The sequence below is a fragment of the Fonsecaea multimorphosa genome, assembly GCF_000836435.1.
Source record: "Fonsecaea multimorphosa CBS 102226 unplaced genomic scaffold supercont1.7, whole genome shotgun sequence".
NCBI classification, from domain to species: Eukaryota; Fungi; Ascomycota; class Eurotiomycetes; order Chaetothyriales; family Herpotrichiellaceae; genus Fonsecaea; species Fonsecaea multimorphosa.
This window is the reverse complement of record NW_015971641.1, coordinates 496,218-519,128: the sequence shown is the minus strand read 5'-3', so window position 1 is coordinate 519,128 and position 22,911 is coordinate 496,218. Positions and strand designations below refer to the sequence as shown.

At 53.7% G+C, this 22,911-nt stretch overlaps 6 protein-coding genes across 6 annotated transcripts; 4 read left to right on the top strand and 2 right to left on the bottom strand.

Moving 5' to 3' along the window:
• Positions 1–3,941: 3,941 nt before the first annotated feature.
• On the bottom strand, positions 3,942–5,463 carry Z520_04412 (uncharacterized protein; the record flags this gene model as incomplete). The annotated part of the gene is made up of 5 exons (XM_016774919.1): positions 3,942–4,026; positions 4,130–4,526; positions 4,631–4,679; positions 4,735–5,109; positions 5,164–5,463. 5 exons carry the CDS (start codon positions 5,461–5,463, stop codon positions 3,942–3,944), a joined length of 1,206 nt encoding a protein of 401 aa, XP_016633899.1.
• A 1,955-nt stretch (positions 5,464–7,418) lies between these two features.
• Z520_04411 (uncharacterized protein) lies at positions 7,419–9,141 on the top strand (the record flags this gene model as incomplete). Its single annotated transcript, XM_016774918.1, has 3 exons — positions 7,419–7,543; positions 7,606–8,891; positions 8,954–9,141. The coding sequence occupies 3 exons, from the start codon at positions 7,419–7,421 to the stop codon at positions 9,139–9,141; spliced, it is 1,599 nt and encodes a 532-aa protein (XP_016633898.1).
• Positions 9,142–9,998: 857 nt separating this feature from the next.
• Positions 9,999–11,423, top strand: Z520_04410 (ATP-dependent rRNA helicase RRP3; the record flags this gene model as incomplete). Its single annotated transcript, XM_016774917.1, has 1 exon — positions 9,999–11,423. One exon carries the CDS (start codon positions 9,999–10,001, stop codon positions 11,421–11,423), a length of 1,425 nt encoding a protein of 474 aa, XP_016633897.1.
• Positions 11,424–12,101: 678 nt separating this feature from the next.
• Z520_04409 (uncharacterized protein) lies at positions 12,102–15,953 on the top strand (the record flags this gene model as incomplete). The annotated part of the gene is made up of 1 exon (XM_016774916.1): positions 12,102–15,953. One exon carries the CDS (start codon positions 12,102–12,104, stop codon positions 15,951–15,953), a length of 3,852 nt encoding a protein of 1,283 aa, XP_016633896.1.
• Positions 15,954–16,574: 621 nt separating this feature from the next.
• On the top strand, positions 16,575–18,427 carry Z520_04408 (T-complex protein 1 subunit gamma; the record flags this gene model as incomplete). The annotated part of the gene is made up of 4 exons (XM_016774915.1): positions 16,575–16,599; positions 16,655–16,721; positions 16,773–16,981; positions 17,040–18,427. 4 exons carry the CDS (start codon positions 16,575–16,577, stop codon positions 18,425–18,427), a joined length of 1,689 nt encoding a protein of 562 aa, XP_016633895.1.
• Positions 18,428–19,237: 810 nt separating this feature from the next.
• Positions 19,238–22,581, bottom strand: Z520_04407 (uncharacterized protein; the record flags this gene model as incomplete). The annotated part of the gene is made up of 2 exons (XM_016774914.1): positions 19,238–22,315; positions 22,363–22,581. The coding sequence occupies 2 exons, from the start codon at positions 22,579–22,581 to the stop codon at positions 19,238–19,240; spliced, it is 3,297 nt and encodes a 1,098-aa protein (XP_016633894.1).
• Between the last annotated feature and the right edge of the window lie 330 nt (positions 22,582–22,911).

The following is a 22,911-nucleotide window of genomic DNA, read 5'->3' as shown; positions in this document are numbered from 1 at the left end:
AGTTCGACGAGAGCACATTCCATGAAGGTCTGAAAACCAGGTTCCGCCGGTCCGTAGGCACAATGCCACCAATTCATCCTATTTCAGGACAGACTCCGGCCGTGAAGCAATACCTCCTCACAGGGCCATGCCAAGTCAGGAAGGCAGATCTTGCATCGGACAGCTTCGTCCCACCAAGGGCTGGTTCAGAGTGCGGAGGTGGTCACGTCGATGCCGGTTGAATGCAGACAAGGTCACCGCCTTGACCACTGAGTCGACAGGACCATTCGGTAGGAAGACAATTTGGCATACTGCCGTGGAGGAGCTTGCGGTCTGTTAAAAGAAGGACAATCGATGACGACGGCATCTCTGCCAAGTTACTCGAACCAAGCTGCAATCAAGGAAAACCGGGATTTAGCCTGAATCGCGTAGGCAGCTCATTGGCTATAGAGTTCATCAGCCATTTGCCAAAAGGGGCACAAAGGCACAAAAAGGCACAGGAGGCGGCACCACGACTGGAGATTTCCTCCGCGCCGGAATCAAGCAGCTGGCTTTCCAAATCCCCGGCATTTTCCTTTGAGTTTCTCCAGAAGATCCAGCGAGGCCAGCTATCTCCGCTCCTTCACCACGCCTTGGCAAGCTGGCTAAATGTTCTTTGGCCACTGCAGGCGAAGGCCGGGGTCAGAAGATGTTTGGCTGATGGTAGTTCGGTCTGCTCCTCTTCGATGAGGGAAGCGTGGACGCGACCTCGACGTCCAAAAGCTTTATTGATCTCAACCCTGTCGAGAAAATTACCCTTCTGTTCAAGGCTCACGAAGGTAGGTCGCGCTCTTTCTGCAACCCTTCGAGGCGCGTTTCGATGACCGTGGCGGCCGTCTCCGACATCTTGCTTCTCTTTTGATTTGGCTGGATGGCATTGACACAGCAAACACTCCTTGGGTTCATTCAACCTTCTGATGCTCTTTTTTGAGCAGAGTCCTCGACTGCCCCAACGATCCTGGTCCGTGGAGATGATTGGACGGGCGTCCACCGAACTGCCAGTGATCTCGACCAAGATGTTGGCTTAGGTATTGGCTTTCAATGCGACTATCGGACACAAATCCTCTGTCTGCATCACTGGTCGTGATTGCAGGCACAGCTGCCAAGTCAAGCTTGATACAAGCGCTAGTCCAGGCGGGAAAGATCCAACGTGCATGCCGTGCGAAGAAAATGGGAGAGTCATCAAAAACAAGTGGCGTGCCAGAGGCTGTGAACGGCCTCAGCGGTGCAGTTGTAGTTGCTGGTGCAGACAAGAGATGATCTGTATACGCCATATATGACATTTTCGAGCAATTAGGCGTGCCGCCCCCAGTAGTGGGTAGGTTCGCCTGACCCTGGGTGACGGCTCGGGCATCGATACTCTTGCTCTAGAAAAGGACTGGAGTGAGCTGCAAAATCACAACTGCAACGAAGCCGACAGCGTCCTTCAGCAATGGCAAGACTTCGTCGTGGCTGCTAGGCAGGACCAGCTCGATGCATTCATCCAACCCTCGTATTTTGAGCTGGCGCTTCATAAGTATATGGCAGGCAATGTTGTGTATTCGACACATATCAACGCCGGAGCTGGTCGTCATTATTGACTGGACAAATGTACCAAGAAGTTCCACGATGCCTTCCACCATATCACTACACTAACTGCCGCGGGAGTCTACGACGACAACACGACACATCCCTATGGGAATTTCAAGATGCCACAGATCTGGGAGTAGCGGAATGTCCGTCACTTACAGAGACAAGAGCCTCACATTCTGAATTTGTGAATGTTGTAACCGAGCGTTGCTGTGCAGACGTTTGTGCTTGATCTTGGAGGAACGATAGACAGCCATCTCGGACCTCTTACAATTCCACGGTACTGTTTTTGAGGCTGAAAAAATCGGGGAGGCTAACGGGGTTAGAAAGGCTGAAATCAAAGAAGCATTATACTCCGTAGCGGTAATTTCTGTATGTTGTTCGGACGCAAGGGCATCTCGTGGAAAGAGCGCATGCTCACCCCGTATGGGAAAATGTTAGGGTCGTTCTCGTGTGTTATGGGGGTCCGTCTTTTTCGTAGCAAGAATCCAACACTCTTCCTCTCCTCTGCCTCCTTGCAGTGGGCCGCGAATTGCATTCGTTGGACTCACTCATGAGGCAGACCAACGACGTCCACGCCACCCACGCCACCCACGCCTCGCAAACGGACGTCTTATCCGTACGAGCGATCGCATGCTCTCATCTTGGTCCTTGCTTTCCATTATTCACCCCTCGCGCGCCCCGTTCGCCCGGCCCCAGATCATGCAGTGCATGTACGAAGGGAGGCTCGAAAAGCTTGTTCATACCAGCCATTCGGTCGGTAGTGAGGGTCCCTTCCTGTAGATTGGGAGATCAGCAGTTCCTCGGAAGAAACGGGGGTTCTCAGACCACGAGAGGACCGGGCTGGGCTGGACTGGACGGGACTGGGGGAAGGGATATTTGGCTGAATTCGCAGTCTCCGTCTGGCCACCAGGGTGGCACTGGGGGTTCCCACTTTCTCTGCCCATCCCTCAGCACCCCTGTTCCTCGCCCTTGCGTGCCCTTCCTCGAGAGCCTCGATGAATCTTCGATCAGAGACTTCATTGTCGTGCAGGGAACGTGGGCCATGCCGTCAATATCGATATCTCCACTCCCTCCTTTGCAATTCCTTTGGGGGGGTGTGTGCTGGTACAAGCGGGGACCAGACTTGAGCCATTTTCTTTTGGGACATGTCAGGAAAGACGGATAGAACGCACTTCTGATAGTCCGTGGCCGTGAATCGATAGTGGTTCATCCATGCTTCTCTTCTATTCATAGCTAGGGTCTGGAAGTCTGATGCCGGATGGATCGGGCATCCCGACATGCAATGATCTTGCTCGCAAGGACACCACAGCCTCGCCATAGGTCCAGGGTACTGCGATGCAAGGCCATCTTCCTTCCATGCCCCTTTTCACTTTTCTTCGGTTGAATTCGAGTTGAAGCTGTGCGACGAAGCTCCGTGCCGTGCCTAGTACTTCGTACTCGTCGATCATCCCGGAGCAGACGTGTGCAAGCGCGCCGTGAAGTGATCAATCAACCAACTAAACCAGTCGCCCAGCGGTGCTTGTTAGTCAATACTTACCGGACGGACCTGAGGCGAGGACGCGGATGAACCACGCATCACTCCACTATGCCCACGGGATCCGTATTTCGGATATGCTTACATGCGTTACGAGGTACATGTACATGTACATGCCTCCTCTTGAAGCGCACTCTTTGGTGGCTGATGTCTTTTCCCCACAAGCGATGAAAGAACGGCGCTGGGTGTGGTGTGTGGTGTACTACTTGCTAGAGAGGAAGTTGACGGTTGATCTTCGGCTGCCGACTGCTACTTATTTCGGGGTCCACCGCTGGTGATGCCCACAGAAAAGCCGTGGTTCAGGCGGTTTGGCGAGATCACGCAAGGCAGAAACGGATGGAGAGAAAATAGGGGCTTGCAGAAGTAATCACAGCGCCCAAAATCTAAGACACAGTTTGATCGTTGGGCACAGCATCGGCCAGCTGGGAGGGGAAGACCCCCCAGGGCGTGCATGGCCTGGGGAGCCATTCCAGTTAGATATTAGTTGCTATTATCATATGTACTCCTTATGCACTCTTGTGTGGTTGATGTTCATGACTCGAACAAGAAACAGATTCTCAATCACATCATGGTCCGTCCAATAATGGCAACAGTGCGTCCTGCGTGATACGCATTGATAGAGCCACAGAATTCCCAAGTATTTGTTTGAGTAGTGGAAGGATCAAGCCGAACACACCGAGCACGGAACCCCTTGCAATGCATCGCCTACAGCGTAGTATGCCGGTTTACGCTGCGCCCATCGCTCGTCAGCATACATGGAACAGCGCCAGGAACCGGCAGGAGCCAGTGGAGTCAATCCTCTGGACTCGACGGGACTTTATGGAGGGGGAGCATTGCTTACCGTGAAGTCAGCATTGTAGAGGTCGGCCAACCCCTGCCCTGGAAAGCTCGAAGGGATCCAACTATCAGGTGAGTGGAGTCAGTCATCGCGATGTCCTTTCAACTCATAAAATCAAGGTAGGGAATATGTTCCGGAAAACACGGAGTTCAAGTCCCAAAACGTACCTGTATTGGTCGTCAAAGTCCCAAACCGTGATCCCGACGCACCCGTCCACCTGAACACAGCTTGCCGTTGAGTTGTAGTACTCTTCTGCTTGGAGGGCAAAGGCCGTGGCGTTTGTGAGGTTGGCCTGCGGAAAACGGATGTCGAGTTCGGTGATTGCCACCTCAACGCCCGCGGCAATGTAGGCCTGTTTTGTGGCGATCTGGTCCTCAAGCGAGGGCGTCTCGCCGACGACGAAGTGGCTCTCGAGCCCGACGCCGTCGAGGTGGAGGCCCCGACTATTCAACTGCTGTATCAGACCCAGCACAGCCACTGACTTGTTGCCGGACTCGATCCCGTAATCGTTATAGTACAGCTTCGGCTTGCGTGTACCGGCTGGGAGGGAGTCCACGGCCTCCTCTGCGCTTTGTTATCAGTACCTCCAGGTGGTTGAGAGGGGAACGGGAACAGATCCCCTGCTAGCAGCTCCTCAACTCCTGGCCGCTGTGTAAGAGACGACTCACGGGCAAATTGATACGCCAGGAAGAAGTACTCCGGACCGATCACATCGTACTGCAAAAAAATCAGTTCACACAGATCACAATGGACAGGAACCAGGAATACCGACCCAGATACTTTCAGAAAAAGACCCATTGGCAGCAAGGGCTTCGTTGACAACGTCCCACGAGTAACAGGCGCCTCCAAAATGGGAGATCATGGTCTGGATGTGGTTTTGCATAACAGCTGTAAGTGTATCTGCGGTCCAGGTCCCGTTCAAGACCCATTCGCTGACCTGGCTGACCCAGACCAGGTTATGACATCTCAGATATTTCCCGTGGTCTTGCGCAATTGCCACATCAATGTCTCCGCCCGTGAAGTTGAAGACGCCTGGCCCCGGTTCACTCAGCTCGAATTTCATCGCATTGGCCGGGGTGATCTGGCCGAAGATGTGCGTATCATTCAAGATCTCTTGATAGAGGATGTTGGTATCCTCGCCAGTTCCCTGCGTATTCCTATCAGTTTCCGGAACTCTTCCTCTGCTAGCACTAACACATACAGGTTGGTCGGTCGCGCTGCCAAACCACAGCTTGCCAGCTGCTTGCGCCAGATCATTCAGGAAAGGCGGAGCCAAGGGCTCAAAGTATCCGGAGCAGGATGCTGGCGCAGAGGACGCTGGCGCAGGTGATGTTGACGAGGTCGTCGTCGCTGATGTAGAAGCAGGAGGAGAAGGCGGCGACGGCGGCGACGGCGGCGGCGGTGGATAGTTTCCATGCGGCGACCATCCTTGTCCCGTCGGGGTCGCCAGACCAAGAGCCGCGAGGGCTGAGACAACAGAGACAAGCCTGGACAGAGACATCTTGATTTCACGGGCAAAAACTAGGGACAAGGGGGATGAAGACAGCAACCTGAGGCCCTTACACTTGCTCAACCTTCAGCACAACCACGGTACCTTTCCATTCTTCCGCACCTTTATATTGTTCAATACCGGCAAATAACCGCTGGAGCACTCACCAGGATTCGAAATTGGCATATACTCACACCGAAGTGAAGGCGTGTCACGCAGACGGACGGATGGGAGACTGCCGACATTGTCAATCTCTGAGATATCAACCGGAACCCCGCAAGAGCAGGGAGAATGAGCCAGCAGGAGATGTAGTCGACAGAGAAGACGCTTATAGACCTTCCTTGTTCGGCGACGAGGGCAAGGAGCTTTAGTCCTAGTAGTATGCACGTTGAGGTAGCGAATGCGGACGGGCACCGTAGACATGAGGCAGCTAGCCCAGCCAGCATTCTCCTCCCTTCCCCCAGAACCAGCACTAGGATTCACGAATCATGAGCCAATGCCCCAGTCTGGAGGTGGGTATAGAGGACTCCGTATATGCGGCTCATTTGCTTTGGGACTGGGCGCGTTCCTGGATGCTGTGTTAGCTGCCTGGAGAATCGACCCGAGAGCCTTGTAGCTGTTTCCTCCTCAAATTTCCAAGGTACTGTAGCCTCGACCAGGGGACGGGTTTCGTCATGTTCTTAGGATAGCTGTCTCTGCAGTGTGTCTTTCTGGCTTGCTGTTTGCCGGCGCATATGACGATCCGCAATTCCATATTTTCCCGGACGGAGATGGAGACCTAAAGTGGCTATACCGATGTGTAATAAACGACGAGACTAGGCGCGCCCCGGCGATGGCGTCGAGTTCGTACTCGTACCGTGTCGATCTGAGAGCGTCTTTGTCTTGACTCTCTTGCTCTGTCTTTTTCCAGAACGTAGCCGATCGCGCACAGGGGTTTTGATGATGGAGCCGGAAAAGTCTGATTCAGTCTCCGGAAGAGGAAGCTCCTTGAAGCAAGGTGGCAATGCCAGTGCCAATGCCAATGCCGATGTGATGGGAATGGCTTGCTCCTCTGCCAATCCTCCTTGTATCCTATTGCCCGGGTAATAGGATAAATTGATTGCTGGCTGTTATCCTTTGCCCGAAGATCCTCCACCGCCCCCTTCTTTTAGGCATAGCCGAGCTCATCGTAGCTCACCAGCTCGATCCTTTGCCCGGGTCCAGCATGGGGTCTGTTTCCTGGAACTCCCACATTCTCTCCTCGCTCTCCTCGCCCTCCTCGCCCTCCTCGCCCTCCACACCCCCACAGGGCATGTGCACAGAATTTGGCCAGAATTTTGCCGCTAGATCAATCAGAAGAGTCCCAACCTAGGGCCCCGTGGGAGGAGGAGGAGGAGGAGGCCGGAGGGTCACACACCTATGTGTTCTCCTCCTTCCCGACCCGGTTCTGATCTCCTCTCTTTTTCTTTGCTCTCGATTCCTCCCGAGAGGCTGATGCTGCTGCTGCTTGCGGCGGGACGGCCGGTAAAACTCCCTGGTCGTTTTGCCGTATCCAGACTCGGCTCTCCCTTGTCGATATAGATCGAAGCTCCCAAGCCATGTGTCACGCCAGTGGGCGGGCCTGTTTTCCCAGCCTTTCGCCCATCGGATTTGATCGTCCAACCCAGACCGCTTGGATCCACCGATATGGCAAGATTTGTGTCCTCATCGAGTCCGCCATTGGCTCCTGCAGCCCCGGTCAGCTGTGAATGCAGACTTTCTAGAACGCTATCACCCAAAATGCACGCGGTAGTATTTTCGACCACGGCGGATGAGATAAGTCTGCACTGTAACGAATGCCACCTTGTATAAAACACTTGCCTTGCTCCCTGTTTTCGTCCCTTTTCCCTCTTCTTCTTCATCAAGACTTCCAACGTAGATACAGTCTCTACGTCCTTGTTTCATCCTCTCCTAAGCGCCTCATCACCCATCAGTATCTTCTTGTCAACATGGGGAAAGGATATTTCGAGCTGGCAGGGCGCCAGTTTCCTGCTGTGACGTGGTATAAGGATCCTGCGCTGAGAAAGACCTATATCTGTCTTATGTTTGTGGTTCTTACCAGTGCCACCAACGGGTGAGTCTGCGAATGACTTCTCTTGTACCACAAGAAGTGCCCTTTTGTTGACCTTGTCACAGTTATGACGGCTCCATGATGAACGGTCTCCAGACTCTGCCCCCTTGGGAGAAGCATTTCAACAACCCCAAAGGTGGCAAAATTGGTATCTTGAACGCCATCATGTCCATCGGTTCATTGTCCGCCATTCCTTTCGTGCCATACGTAGCGGATTACCTCGGCCGTCGAATGGGTATCCTCACTGGCTGCATCATCATGTTGGTCGGTGTCGTCCTTCAGTCCATCTCTGCGGGCTTTGGCATGTTCTTGGGAGCCCGATTTCTGCTCGGTTTTGGAATCGCAATTGCTCACGGTTCTTCGCCTCTGTTGATCACGGAACTTGTGCACCCTCAGCATCGAGCCATCTTCACCACGATCTATAACACCACGTGGTATGCCGGTAGTATTGTCGCTGCTTGGCTCACCTACGGAACCGACCACATTAACAACAACTGGGCGTGGCGTATCCCCACCATTGTCCAAGCTGCTCCTTCTCTAATTCAGATCACCTTCATCTGGTTTGTGCCTGAGTCTCCCAGATGGCTTATCGCGCACGGCAAAGAAGAGAAGGGTCTGAATATCCTCTATGACGTCCATGCCAATGGCAACCACAACGACGAGATGGTCCAACTGGAATTCGTCGAAATCCGCGACACCATCAGACTTGAGAAGGAGGTTGAGGGAAATCAGTGGCTCGAGCTGGTCAAGACCCGGGGCAACCGCCGCAGACTCATCATTTTGTTGTCTGCCGGTCTCTTCTCCCAATGGTCTGGCAACGGTCTCGTCTCATACTATATCTCCAAGATTCTCAACAACATTGGCTACACCGATACCTTGACCCAGAACTTGATCAATGGCGTTCTTCAAATTTTCAACCTCTTTGTCGCCGTCACCGCCTGTTTCTTCGTCGACAAGGTCGGCCGTCGCAAGCTCTTCCTCATCTCCACCACTGGCATGTTGATCACCTTCATTGTCTGGACCATTTGCTCGGCCAGATATGCCATCACTGGCTCTAAAGGTGCAGCCAACGCTGTTGTCGGGATGATCTACGTTTTTTACTTCTGGTATAATATAGCCTGGTCGGGTATGTTGGTCGGCTACACGGCTGAAATCCTGCCATACAACATCCGAGCAAAGGGCTTGACAGTCATGTTCCTTATGGTTGACGTCGCTCTCTTCTTCAACCAATACATCAACCCCATCGCCTTGAACCACATCGGCTGGAAATACTACATTTTCTACTGCGTTTGGCTCGGCTTTGAGCTTGCTGTTGTCTACTTCTTCTACGTCGAAACCCGCAACACTCCACGTAAGTGCCTTCGTCCCCCAAGTATCACCTGTTCTCACACTGACTGTTTTCCCTTTCTACAGTGGAAGAAATTGCCAAGCACTTCGATGGCGACCAGGCACTGGTTGCCGGCGCTGCCGCCTCGAACAAGGGTCTCACCCTGGCCGCTGAAATGGGTCTCGAAGCTACCGTTACTCAACACCACGAGTTGGACGAGAAGAGACACTCGGTTCAGGTCGAAAACGCTGCTCCCACGAAGAGCGAGTTGTAGAGGAGGGATTGAGCGTGCGTTTCGCGTGTATATCCTGAAATCGTGCTCAAGTCGAAAGTAGACCTATTTGTGTTGGGAACCAGTCCTCCATTGTCGTGGTACTTGCGTTAGCGGGTTGCTGGGAATGTCTTTTCATCGCACAACAATAGATGGCCCTGAAAAGACAACAGTATAGATCATCAACAATAGACTATTACCATGATATCAACTCCAACAAAGCATTTCTCACACCGATCCTCCTTCCCTTGCCTTCCCCCGCATGACGTGATCCGAAAATGCGAGAGGTCAACATCTCATCGATCGCATCGATGCTACCAACGAACCCTGAGGATCTCCTCATTTCCTGACGGGTCACATTAGAGCCGGATGCAATAGCCGGGAAGGAAATGCACCTGGTAAACGCTAGTGATTGAGTGGCGAAAACTGGTGCAGAGGGTAGCCGCGAAGGGGCACAGATGGTACTGTCGAAGAAGTCGAGGGTGAGTATCTGGGTAAGGAATTGAGGTTAGCTTGCGAAAGGCTAATCCAATCTTGAGCGGCAGTACAGCTCTCGACCACAACACATTAGCCCCAGTGCACTCCGGCGTCTCAAATTGCTGGGCACAAACAAGAAGTTTTTATTTACGGAGTACCGAGTCCTTTGTGACGTTTAGATCGTTCATTTCCGCTCCGAAAGATTTTCCGAGCCCGCAACGGAGCCTTGCCAAGTGCTGGCTTGCAAGGCTGAAGATCACGGGCGATAAGATAAGCCAGATCCGTGCGCCAAAATTTCGGGCCTGCGCCTGTTCTACATGAAACAGAAACTTTTTCCTTCCTCCCCCATTGCCCGGCAACTGTTGTCTCCTCCCACCAGAAAGATGCCGCCGCTCAAGAAACGAAAGTTGAGTCATGATGTAACCTCCTCCGACGATAATCGATCGCCCACCGGGTCCGAAACCGCACCGACCAGCGATGCTGAGGAAGAAATGCAAGCGAAGTCCACGAAGCCAACCACGTTCAAAGAACTAGGAATAATTGATTCCCTGTGCGAAGCATGCGAGAGCCTTGGGTACAAAGCGCCTACGCCGATTCAAGCCGAAGCAATACCGTTGGCGTTGCAAGGTCGGGACCTCATTGGGTTGGCAGAGACGGGGAGCGGCAAAACGGCTGCCTTCGTCCTTCCCATTCTTCAGGCACTCATGGACAAACCGCAACAACTCCATTCTTTGATCCTGGCGCCAACACGAGAACTTGCATACCAGATATCTCAGGCGGTGGAGGCTCTGGGTTCGCTGATCGCAGTCCGGTGCGCCGTGCTGGTTGGTGGCATGGACATGATTCCTCAAGCGATTGCTCTGGGCAAGAAACCTCATGTCATTGTTGCCACGCCGGGACGTCTGCTGGACCATCTGGAAAACACAAAGGGGTTCTCATTGCGCCAGTTGAAGTACTTGGTCATGGACGAAGCCGATCGATTGCTTGACTTGGACTTTGGGCCGATCTTGGACAAGATTCTGAAGATAATACCAAGAGAAGGGAGAAAGACATATCTGTTTTCTGCTACAATGTCAAGCAAGGTCGAATCGCTCCAACGAGCATCGTTGTCGAATCCCCTTCGTGTGGCGGTCTCCCAGGACAAATACCAGACTGTATCGACGCTGATCCAATCATACCTCTTCATCCCTCACAAGCACAAAGACCTCTATCTCATACATGTTTTGAACGAGCTGGCCGGTCAGACAGGGATCATCTTCACACGCACAGTCAACGAAGCACAGCGAATCTCGATCCTCCTGCGGACCCTTGGCTTCTCAGCTATCCCCATCCACGGCCAGCTGTCGCAGCAGGCGCGATTGGCTGCTCTCAACAAGTTCCGCGCAAAATCCCGCAATCTATTAGTTGCTTCTGATGTGGCGTCACGAGGCCTGGACATTCCTTCTGTTGATCTCGTGATCAATTTTGATCTTCCCCACGATAGCAAAACATACATCCACCGAGTTGGGCGGACGGCGAGAGCGGGTAAGAGCGGCAAGGCGATTTCTTTCGTCACTCAGTATGATGTGGAATTGTGGATGAGGATTGAGGGCGCACTAGGTAAGAAATTGAAGGAGTACGAGACGGTCAAGGAAGAGGTCATGGTATTGGCGGAGCGGGTGGGAGACGCCCAACGGGCTGCCGCCATGGAGATGAAGGAGCTGCATGACAACAGGGGCAAGAAAGGTGCAACCCTGCGGCACAAGCGGACGGGAAAGGGCGTGGGCGGAAAGCGGAGTCGAGATGATATGGACCAAGACGAAGGGTAGATGTTGTTTAGGCTCCCATTAGTAAATGCGGTTACGTTTCGTCGATGGCAATATGGGGGCGTACCTCCCTATTTAATCCTTCTGACTCAGCCCCCATGTATCCGGATTTTTCACAGCGTTACCTACCTGTTCGCTATATAACTACTCTTGGGAGCAATATGGCTGTGTAACAAGTGCCCTGTCGATCGAAAAAGTACTAGAGCAGCCTTGCTCCCACAGAGCGCAGACGACTTACTGCTGACCGGGTACAGATCCGCGGACGGGCAAGACTGGGTACCTGTCCAGTTACTCCATGTCTAGGTTTAGATCTACCAGGATTTGGGCCGTCGCTCGCCAATCCTGCCGGGCATGTGCTCAGGAACTGCGTGTCGCCAGATCCGTGTCGGTTGGCGAATTAGCGACGTCTATCCAAGGAATCTCGAAGTTTTCGTGATGACGTCTTCTGGATACCGTGGTACCATTGGTCGAGATCCTGGCAAAAGCGTGGGAGAAGTTCCCACAGCCACTCAACAGAATCAAATCATTTTGCCCTGCGGAAAAACCTGTGTTGCCCAAGAGGCAGAGTGAGTGTCACCGGCGTCTTTCCTTCTTCATCATCCTCCCATCCATAAGACAATGGGAACCACGCAGTGCTAGTCGGGTTGGACATCTACCCAGCAAAACCCACTGTGAGAAATCATGGCTATCCTCGACATCAGTAAGGACCTGTCGGCCCTTTTCCGACAACAGGTCCAGGTGACACCGGATGCTGTGGCGTTGGAGGACGATACGGCGACATACACCTATGTCCAACTTGACCGAAAGGTCGAGGCTCTCGCCAATCGCCTCCGCAAGCACCGAGTCGGCCGAGACAGCCTCGTTGGCGTGCTCCTACCACGCAGTGCCAACTATGTGATTGCCTGTCTCGCCGCGCTCCGGGCAGGCGGGGCATTTCTCGTCCTCGAACTGGCTTACCCTCCTGAACTCCTGGCAGACGTTATTGACGATGCCCAACCAGCTGTAGTGGTCACTTACCGCGCCGAACTTGGTAAGATCAAGGAGGGCATTCCTCTCATCACTCTGGATGAGGAGCAGACAGACACCAATGGAGATGTGAAAGACCTCCCTCCGCTGCCTGCTGATGATGATCTGGACAGACTTGCCTTCGTTTCTTATTCTTCAGGAACAACGGGCAAACCCAAGGGCATCGCCAATCCTCATCGAGCGCCAGTACTTTCGTATAACCTGCGATTCGGGTTTCGCGATCTGCAGCCCGGCGATCGTGTCGCCTGCAATGTCTTCTTCATCTGGGAGATCCTGCGTCCCCTGCTGCGGGGAGCCACTGTCGTTGCAGTGCCCGACGAGGCCAGTTATGACCCCCCCGCGCTCGTGGACCTACTCGCTTCTAAGAAAATCACCGAGACCCTCATGACCCCGACGCTCTTGGCCGCGGTGCTGTCGCGGCACCCAAAGATCGGGGCTCGTCTTCCGAAGCTGCGGACCTTGTGGCTGAACGGTGAAGTCGTGACCACCGACTTGGCCCGTCGAGCAATAAAAGCTCTTCCCAACACAACCCTGCTCAACGTCTACAGCGCCTGCGAGACTCACGAGATTGCCTGTGGAGATATTGGAGAGATGCTGGACAATGAGGCAAACTACTGTCCCGTCGGCCCTCCTCTGGATCCAGAACACACCTACATTCTCGATGAGAGTGGTCAAAAGGTGGAAGCTGGAGAAAGCGGAGAACTTTTCGTGGGCGGTAGACTCCTGGCCCGCGGCTACATCAATCGTCCTGAGACAACTGCCAAAGCCTTCACACCGGACCCATTTGATTCAGCCCCAGGAGCGCGCATGTACCGAACTGGAGACCAGGCACGAATCCTTCCGTCAGGACTTTTGGAAATCACTGGTCGCGTCGGAGCCATGATCAAGCTTCGTGGCTACTCCGTCGTCCCCGGAAAGGTCGAGCACGCCATTGTGCAACACCTGGCTGTTCGTCATTGTGCAGTCACGGCTCATGGCGAGGCGTTGGAACGGCAACTCGTTGCATACTTTGTCCGGGACAAGGAGTCTTCCGCAGATCGCCCGGAGTTGGAGGTTAATGAATTGGGGCACAGTCCAGCTGCAAGACGGACGCTCTCATCCTACCTGGCTCACTATATGATTCCGGCTCTGTGGGTGGAAGTTGAGGAGCTGCCTACCAATGCAGTGTCTGGCAAGGTTGATCTCAAACGCCTTCCCCAACCAACAACCCCCAAAGCTGTCAATGGCAGTGGCCGCAGTAGCCCATTTAATGGACACAAGGGAGACCATGATCCAATTGATATTGAAGCCATCGCTGAAATCTGGGCTGCAAGTCTCAAGATCTCACGGAACACCATAACGCCGGAGCACAGCTTCTTCGACCTTGGCGGTCACTCTTTGACGCTCGCAGACTTGTCTGCACGGTTCTCCAGGGTTCTAGGAGTCAAGGTGCCTCTAGCACGACTTGTCGACCCTGCGACTCTCAATGGTCACTTGGAAACAGTGCGATCTGTGAGAGACGGTCATGCTGCAGCGGTGCAGGCTCATCTGCCTGATGTCCTCCGGAAAGACTCGACCCTTGAGGACAATATTCGACCCACAAATGCCAGCATATGTGCGGCCAGCAAAGCAGATACGATCCTACTGACCGGTGCCACTGGCTTCTTGGGTGCATTCTTGTTGAATGACCTACTGGAAAGCACATCGGCAAAGATATTGTGTTTTGTACGTTTCAGTGATCCTTCCGAAGCCGATCTGCCAGAAGGCGTCGCAAGGTTGCGAAGGCACCTGCTCGATCTGGGATTGTGGCGGGACTCGATTATGGAACGCGTCGAAATCCTCCCTGGCAATTTATCCCGACCTCGACTGGGTCTCTCGCCGGACGCCTTCGAAGAACTCGCAGGGCGTGTCCAAGTTATTTTCCACGCTGCCGCCAGTGTCAATCTTGTGTACCCGTACGCTGCCCTCCGGGACGCTAATGTGGGCGGAACAAGGGAAATCCTGCGCCTAGCATGTCGCGCTGGAGCCACAGTGCAATACATCTCCACGAATGGTGTGTTGCCTCCATCTCGGAATAGCTGGGATGAGGATGTCATGCTGGACGTGGACGACGTCCCAGAAAAACTGGCCGATGGATATGGCCAGACAAAATGGGTGGCAGAGAAACTCGTACGTGAAGCTGGCCGTCGAGGCTTGCCGGTGAAGGTTCATCGAGCGGGTACAATCAGCGGTCACAGTGCAACAGGAGCAGGGAACTCACGGGATCTGCTTAATGCGATCATTGTTGAGTCCGTTAACCTGGGATATGCTCCAGATGTGGAAGGTTGGCGCGCTGAGATGACCCCGGTCGACTTTGTTAGCAAAGCCATCGTCCATCTCTCGAATCAGACCAACACCACGCAGTTCATTTTTCACCTCGGTGATCCTGATCCCGTACAGACCCGGTCAGTCTTCAAAGACCTAGAAGAGCTTGGATATTCCACAAAACCACTCCCTTGGGACGATTGGGTCAGCCGATGGCAGGAGAACAGAGGCACCTTGAAAGGTGGAGATGGTGCCTTTACCATTGACATCCTCCGCAGCGGCATGCCGAGCGTCGAGTTCTTGAGAGGCATTGTTGTGCTAAACAACGCCGCTACTAGGCCCTTGCGGGCTGTTGTTGAACGACCCAAGGTTGATAGCGTATTGCTCGAAACGTATGCTCGCCATTGGTTTGCCCGAGGATGGTTGCCGCGTCCGCCGTCCCGTCAACATGCTCTCGGTGGCACCGCGCAGCCCATACGAAGAGGACCCCTGAGCGGACGTGTGGCTGTCATTACTGGGGCTTCATCCGGGATCGGAGCTGCCGTCGCTGCAGCTCTGGCACGCGAAGGCCTCCATCTGGCTCTAGGCGCTCGCCGCACCGACGCTCTCGAGGCTGTGAAGAGCAGACTTGTGGTCCGCGAGGGCAAGGTGATAGTTCGACAGACAGATGTGACGGACAGGAAGCAGGTCGAGAGCCTTATCCAAGCAGCGAATGACGAGCTTGGGCCAGTCGATATCCTGGTGTCCTGCGCTGGCGTCATGTATTACACCATGATGGCAAATGTGCACACAGAAGATTGGGACCGTACCGTCGATGTGAACTGCAAGGGGCTTCTACATTGCCTTTCCTCGGTGGTGCCGTCGATGATCTCGCGCGGTAGCGGGCACATTGTCGCCATATCGTCGGATGCGGGCCGAAAGGTCTTCCCTGGCTTAGGTGTTTACTCAGCCAGCAAGTTCTTTGTCGAAGCCACTCTACAGAGCCTGCGACTAGAAACCGCAGGGAGTGGGTTGCGTGTCACGAGCGTGCAACCTGGCAACACGGCGACTGAGCTCTTCGGCATGTCCACGGACACTGAAGCAATCAAGAAATATGGTGAGCCGACTGGTGCGCAGATCTTGGATCCGGAAGATGTGGCCAATTCGATTGTCTATGCATTGAGACAACCGCAGCATGTTGCGGTGAATGAAGTTTTGATCGAACCGAGGGAGGAGCCGATTTGAGCGACCACCCTGTGTGCCTCCCAGCACGCATCATTGCTCGAGGTTGACTGGGAAGGTTATTTCTTCTTGTGCATTAATGGGATCGATGGTTCCAAGGCTCAGGTCATTGACGTCTACTATAAAAAGATATCGAAGGGAGGAGGGAAGACGAGTGGCAACAAGTGGAGACTAGAGGGGTAGTGTAATAAAAGTTATCGGCCCAAACGCACCGAGACCTAGACCCTTCAACACGGAAAAAGATCATGCTGCTACTCTTATGACGAGGGAAGCACATTCCTTCTCCCACATGATCAATCAGACCAGTCGGTGAGTGTAGGTCGTACAGCGTCCCGCCTAGTGCTATTGGTCACAGCACAAGGCTGAGCCGTATTCAAATGTAGACTAGCGCAGCCTGGCCGAATGTAAAAAAGTTGGAGATCACCCCATCCCACCGATCGCACAGGGCTTCAATTCCAACATACTAGCCAAACCACAGTACACCAGTCCTTTCGTTGTCGCCGTTCTACAAGTCTTTTGACCGCGCGGTAGTCCTCCCCATATCTGAGACCGCTCTTCCGGTGTTGCAGGCGAAGATCCTTTAGAAATCTGTTTCCAGGCCACAGGCCTAAGACCGCAGGCAGGATGCAGGCGCCTGTGGTGGTTATGAGTGAGCCCATCCGGTATTTCTCTGCGTGCACCGACTTGCTGACCTATCTTGATAGATACGGCGAATGGTGAAAGACAAGTGGGTCGAAAGGCGCAAATATCCAACATTACCGCTGCGAAAACGTGAGGAAACACAACTAGGAAACCCGGTTCCGTGGGCTGACCAAAACACAGGGTGGCGGATATCATACGATCATGTCTCGGGCCCAAAGCAATGCTGAAGATGCTGCTTGATCCCATGGGCGGCATTGTCCTGACGAACGACGGCCACGCCATCCTCCGAGAGATCGAGGTTGCGCATCCTGCGGCAAAGAGCATGATCGAGTTGAGTCGGACGCAGGATGAGGAGGTGGGCGACGGGACAACGACGGTCATCATATTAGGTATATTGCTGCTGTTTAATGTCGAGGCTAAGAGATCCAAACTGACGAGGTTGGACAGCGGGCGAGATCCTGGCGCAGGCGCTGCCCCAACTCGAACGAAATATCCATCCCGTGGTGATTATCCAGGCCTTCAAAAAGGCTCTGACGGACGCGCTGGCGATCGTCGAAGAGATCTCCATCCCCGTCGACACCTCGAGCGACAAGGCTATGATCTCGCTCATCGAATCCTCCATCGGCACCAAGACCATCTCTCGATACTCGGAACTCATGTGCTCCCTTGCCCTGAACGCCGTGCGAACCGTTTCTCAGGACCAGACATCTATTTCGAATGCACCCCAGGCGAACGGCACCGCGAAGTCCGCCTCTTCGGTGGCGCCTTCGAAACCCGTAGAAATCGACATCAAGCGATACGCCCGCGTTGAAAAGATTCCCGGTGGAGAAATCGAGGAGTCAAGAGTGCTGGATGGAGTCATGTTGAACAAGGACATTACACACGCCTCGATGCGTCGACGGATAGAGAACCCTCGGATCGTGCTGCTGGACTGCACTCTCGAGTACAAAAAGGGCGAATCCCAGACAAATGTCGAGATCACGGACGAGGACTCATGGAACAAAATCCTACAGATCGAAGAGGAACAGGTCAAAAAGATGTGCGACGCGGTCCTGGCAGTCAAGCCCGACCTGGTCATCACCGAGAAGGGCGTGTCCGACCTGGCACAACACTACTTCCAAAAGGCCAACGTCACGGCACTGCGAAGAGTGCGGAAGACGGACAACAACCGCATTGCCCGCGCCGTGGGCGCTACCATTGTAAACCGGGTTGACGACCTCGTCGAGTCCGACGTGGGCACGGGCTGTGGTCTGTTCGAGATTGAAAAGATCGGCGACGAGTATTTCACATTCCTCACAAAGTGCAAGAACCCAAAAGCATGTACGATCCTGCTCCGGGGCCCCTCAAAGGACATTCTGAACGAGATCGAACGCAACCTCCAAGACGCCATGTCCGTGGCCCGCAACGTCATGTTCCACCCGCGCCTCTCTCCCGGCGGGGGCGCCACCGAGATGGCCGTCTCGGTGCGACTTGCGCAAAAGTCCAAGTCCATCGAGGGCGTGATGCAGTGGCCGTACCGCGCCGTCGCGGACGCCATGGAAGTCATCCCCCGCACACTGATCCAGAACGCCGGCGCCAGCCCCATCCGCATCCTGACCCAGCTCCGCGCGAAGCAGGCCGAGGGGAAATCGACGTTCGGTGTCGACGGCGATACGGGCAATGTGGTCGACATGAAGGACTATGGTGTCTGGGAACCCCAGGCGGTCAAATTGCAGAGCATCAAGACGGCGGTGGAAAGTGCGTGTCTGCTCCTGAGAGTGGACGATATCTGCGGCGCCAAGAGCGCGAAACAGGTCGGCGGAAGTGGATTGGCAGCGGGTGGAGGGGACGAGTAGATTCGCACAGAGAGAGGCAACTCGAAGAAGCTTCCCGACACCTCGCGGCTAGACGCCCCCGTCTGCCACGCTACGTGAGAGGTATTACGATCGATGGGTTGCAATGAAAAGAGCAAAAATTGGATGAGATGAGATAAAATCTGGCAATCGGGACTGCAAGAACCCTGCAGGGGATATGGCACAGAGAGCCCGGTCACGAACTCACACGGAGGGGTTTCCTGGCCACCTGCACTCAATGAAAAAATAGGTATACAGCCATAGAGCCCACGAGGACCGACCGAGTAGTATGTGGGAATGCCCCATTGACATGTACACCACCTGCAGTCTACATGTATGATTGGCCGGCAACAGATTCGCAGGTTTGCAGATTCGCAGATTCATCCAGGTCCTGTGAGCTTAATGCCCATGTTCTCTGGATAGAATCCCACGTCTTCCTCACGTACAGGGTTGGTTTCTGGGTGGCATAGTGATGAATTCCCCCCTTATTCCGCGTAGCCTTGTCCCCGATCTCCATTGGAGATTCTCACACTCACCAACCGCGACTTGACCCCGGGCTTTTCGCACAAGTTTGAAAGAATAATATTTGGGAAGTGCAATGCATTATTGACAACATCTCATTGTCCATAAAAGGACATAAATGCATAGCCATACCATCAAACTCGCATACGCTCAAAAATCACATCACATCATACGGTCATACCCTTCATGGTAGGCAGGTCTCGACAAATCCACCCAAGCGGATAGCCAAAGAACAAAAAATGGTAGAGGGATCCAAGTTCATTACGTACGATGACCCTGAGATTTCGCAAATCAGTGCAACCACCTCACACTTCTTGGTAGGTAGCCCTGCGCCATAAAATGCCATTTCGGAATCTTGTCGCCCTGGCCCATGTGATAGCGCAGATCCTTGACTCCCTCGTCCACGACCGACTGGACCCGTGAGAGGGCGTCTTGCAAAATTCTGGCTCCGCCCTGCTCCTGAGTCGCCTCGGCCGCAGGCTGCTTTCGTGTTGATATCTCGTTCACCTTGGCTTGCCCAATCTGATACTCGCTTGGGTCTATTGTTTCATCTGCAAAGATAGCCGCTGCCAACTTCCATACCGGAGCTGTCATGGACGAGTGGTCTCTCGCAGGCAGGTTTTTCGCCCACGAGTCTGAAATTTCGTCAGCAGGTGCCGGGTCAGCGGGGTGCTCGGAGGGGATTTCGTCAAAGCGCACTCGATCACGATCTAGGTTAAGCTGCGCGCCATATTCCAGGAGTATATCTTCTAATCCTGTCGTCGCGGTTGATGCCGTTACATCCTGGCCGGCCAACAGCCTTCGGTGGACCTGTCGGACAGCACTCAGCGGTGACATCGAAGATTTTTTCCAGTCCGCAGAGGAGGTTCCTGGGGACCCAGCATAGATCGGGGCGTTCACATCCGCACCATTCAACACAAAGAGGCTCAAGAGGCTGATCCAGGCGTTGATATTCGACGGCTCTGCTTGGCACAAGAACTCGTGCATCGCAAACTGCCAAGTGCTGAGGCCCTCATACATCTCGTTGGAATCGGCACCGTAGCGCAAAAGCAAGCTCGCCATACATGGAACCTCGTCGAATGACGGACCGGCCACGATAAGCTGCCGCATTAGAGGCATACCACCGCAATGAATTAGATCTGGTCCAAGGTCATTGAGCTTCTCCTCGACATATCTGCCAAGGCCAGAGCGAACGGCGAGAGCGAACATATGATGATAGCGAGTGTTGCAGTCGGAAGCTGGGGCCCAATGGTTTCGTCCCCAGCCTCCATGCCCATGCCAATGGTGGTGCATGACGCGGTCCAACTCGTCAATGATCTGAACCTGAGCATTGTGTGTCTCGGCTTCTGCGGTCTTACAACATTTGAGAAGCTTCAACGCCCAAGTCACGCTGTCTTGTCCCGTGAATGGTGATATCTTCAGCTTTACCAAAGTCGCATGCCCTACTGCAGTGGTAATTGACATCGAGGATAGTTCGCCTTCGCTTGCCATGAGACTGGACCAAACATCTTTCCTGTGCAAGAACTCTGCAACAGTTCGGTGCAGGTATTGGACATTGGAGTTGACGACTTCACGATCTTCTTCAACAAGTGATGATCCATCTGTGAGGACGAAGTAATATTCATCCCTGCCACTCGCCGATGACTCGTCGTTGAGAGACGTCTGGTTTGAACTGTCGCTGTAGCTTTTGACAAAATATCGTGTCTCTAGCAGCCCGCAACAGCGGCTTCGAAGACGGTTCTCCATCGCTCGACACCGTTGCAACGCTTCTGCGGCAGCCACTGGACCCAGGGGCATCTGCAGACAGATCTGTGGATCGAACTCTGCGTACGACAAGAGTAATGTCTTCACAGGCCGGTTCACCCAAAGCTCACGGGAGTATTGAATGATCTGAAACAGTTGCGCGGCTTGTTCGCGGTACAGAGGCGACATTTTCCCCAGCATATGCTTGTACAGGTTTTCGAGATCAGGTGGTATGAGTCGTAGCCTGACCAGAAGGTCCGACACCTGATCGTCGTTCCGCAAGCCGTCTAACAGCGACTTGACAACTAATCTAACCCAGAGAAAGACTCCAGAAGCTTTTGCGACCAGCTCTTCGACAAGGACGGTGGCCTTGAGCGGCTGCGTCTTGAGGAGATGTTGCATCTTTTCATGCCGTGCAAGGCGATCATCAACAAACTGCTTGATATCCGGATAGGTGAGGTCCTCGAGGCGTAAGGACGGACAGTGTCGGAATGCCTCGATGCACGCGTTAATTGGTCGACTCGAGAGGACCAATTTAACTCGTTCCGAACAAGTCGACATGAGAAAGGAGCAGATGTCGACATGGTCACCATCATATTCGTCAATACCGTCAACAAAAAAGCACATCTTGAAGGGCAGATCCAGGTTCACAAGGGCCGAGAAAGCGCGTTTGAGCTCAACGAGGGTTAGAGGCGGCATGTTTCCATCCGTCTCCTTGTCCCAAAGGCTGTCCCAGATATCTGCAAAAACGCCAGGGATCGCGCTTGGGTGTTTTTCCAGAACGGTGTACAACAGACTCTGAAGCAAACCTTGGTGTGATTTCTGCATCGCTGTGCCTAGATTCCAGAAGAAGCAAGAAGCTATGGTGAATTCGTCTGACCCGCTCCCTTTTGACAAGGCCGTCCGCGTTCGAGGATCTTCTACGAGGAAACGCATCAGCGTGCTCTTGCCTGAACCAGCCTTCCCGTTGATCCAGTAAGGTACAATCATGCTGTCGGCATGAAGCCAGCGTAGGAAGTTGGCCCCAAGAGTTGAGTCGGCGTTTTCTTGAAATATCCACTCAAAGGTCGTCCGATGCGCTTTCTGGATCTCATCACGACGATCTTGCATGTGTCGATACCGGAGAAGCCGCAGTAGGGCGAGATTCTTCCCAAATTCCGTTTTCGGTGGTCCGGTCTGAGGTAAAAGTTCCTGACTTTTTAAGCCCTGTGCGTTATCATCGAGGGCGTCTTGCGTTCGGTCGTTCAGTGCGGTGCTGGCCGCAAATGACTGTCTCGGCAAGCTACCGGGGAGTCCATCGGTATTGACATCTGGTGCTTTCCTGCGAGTACCTTCCAGGACGTGTATGATGTGTTTGATATCGTCGTGGATCAACCCGTATTGGTCTTGCAGCTCATTGGACTGCTCACTCAGACTCGTTCTTAAGGCGACAAGTATCCGGAGACCAAGTTGACTCTGAAGGCGCTCCAGTCTCCCGGCCAACTCGGCAATCTTTCTCTTTTTTTTGACTGCCTTCGCGGCGCCTTTGATGTTGTTCCATATCGACGTCTGTTGCTCGTTGAGCGTCACGCAAACAAGAAGGTCTTCAGAGGTCGATTCGATATGCTTAGAGAGGGAGTGGAGAGCCTGCAATGAAAGTCAGCGATACCCATTTCCACGAAAAGAACACTCACGGCCTCGTCTTTCGTAAGACAGCCGATGGTTGGTTCCAGCAGGGTTCTGATAGCAACAGCCTGATCGTAAACGGTCTCTGCGTCGGTCTTTATGGCTGTTAGTGCAGACAGCGATCCTGAAGTGTGCAATTCGCGTGCTCCCGAGACCAGCTTCCAGGTAACATCGGCGATTTGTATCACATTGCCCGCAAGGCCGAGGGCTGTTAGGGGGTCAAGCATAGTGGTTGGGACGAGTCTTGAGCACCACGCAGTTTCCCACCTTTGTGCTGCCACAGGAGGATCTTCAAACGACACATACTACCACGCCATACTCACGAGCTGAACCATGAGAATTTCCGACAGAGGATGGAAACACATACCTCGTACCTCGTAGATATCGAAAACTATTCGATCAAATCACATTGAGGCTGAGCATCGCGACTCACAAAGGCCCAGACAGGCGCCACTAGCGCGAGGCAGCCACGAGGCAGTTTTGATGGGCACACGTGATGACACAGTTGGCGTTTGAGTTTGAGTCGAAGCTTTAGAATCGGAGAAGCCGAGTAGGGG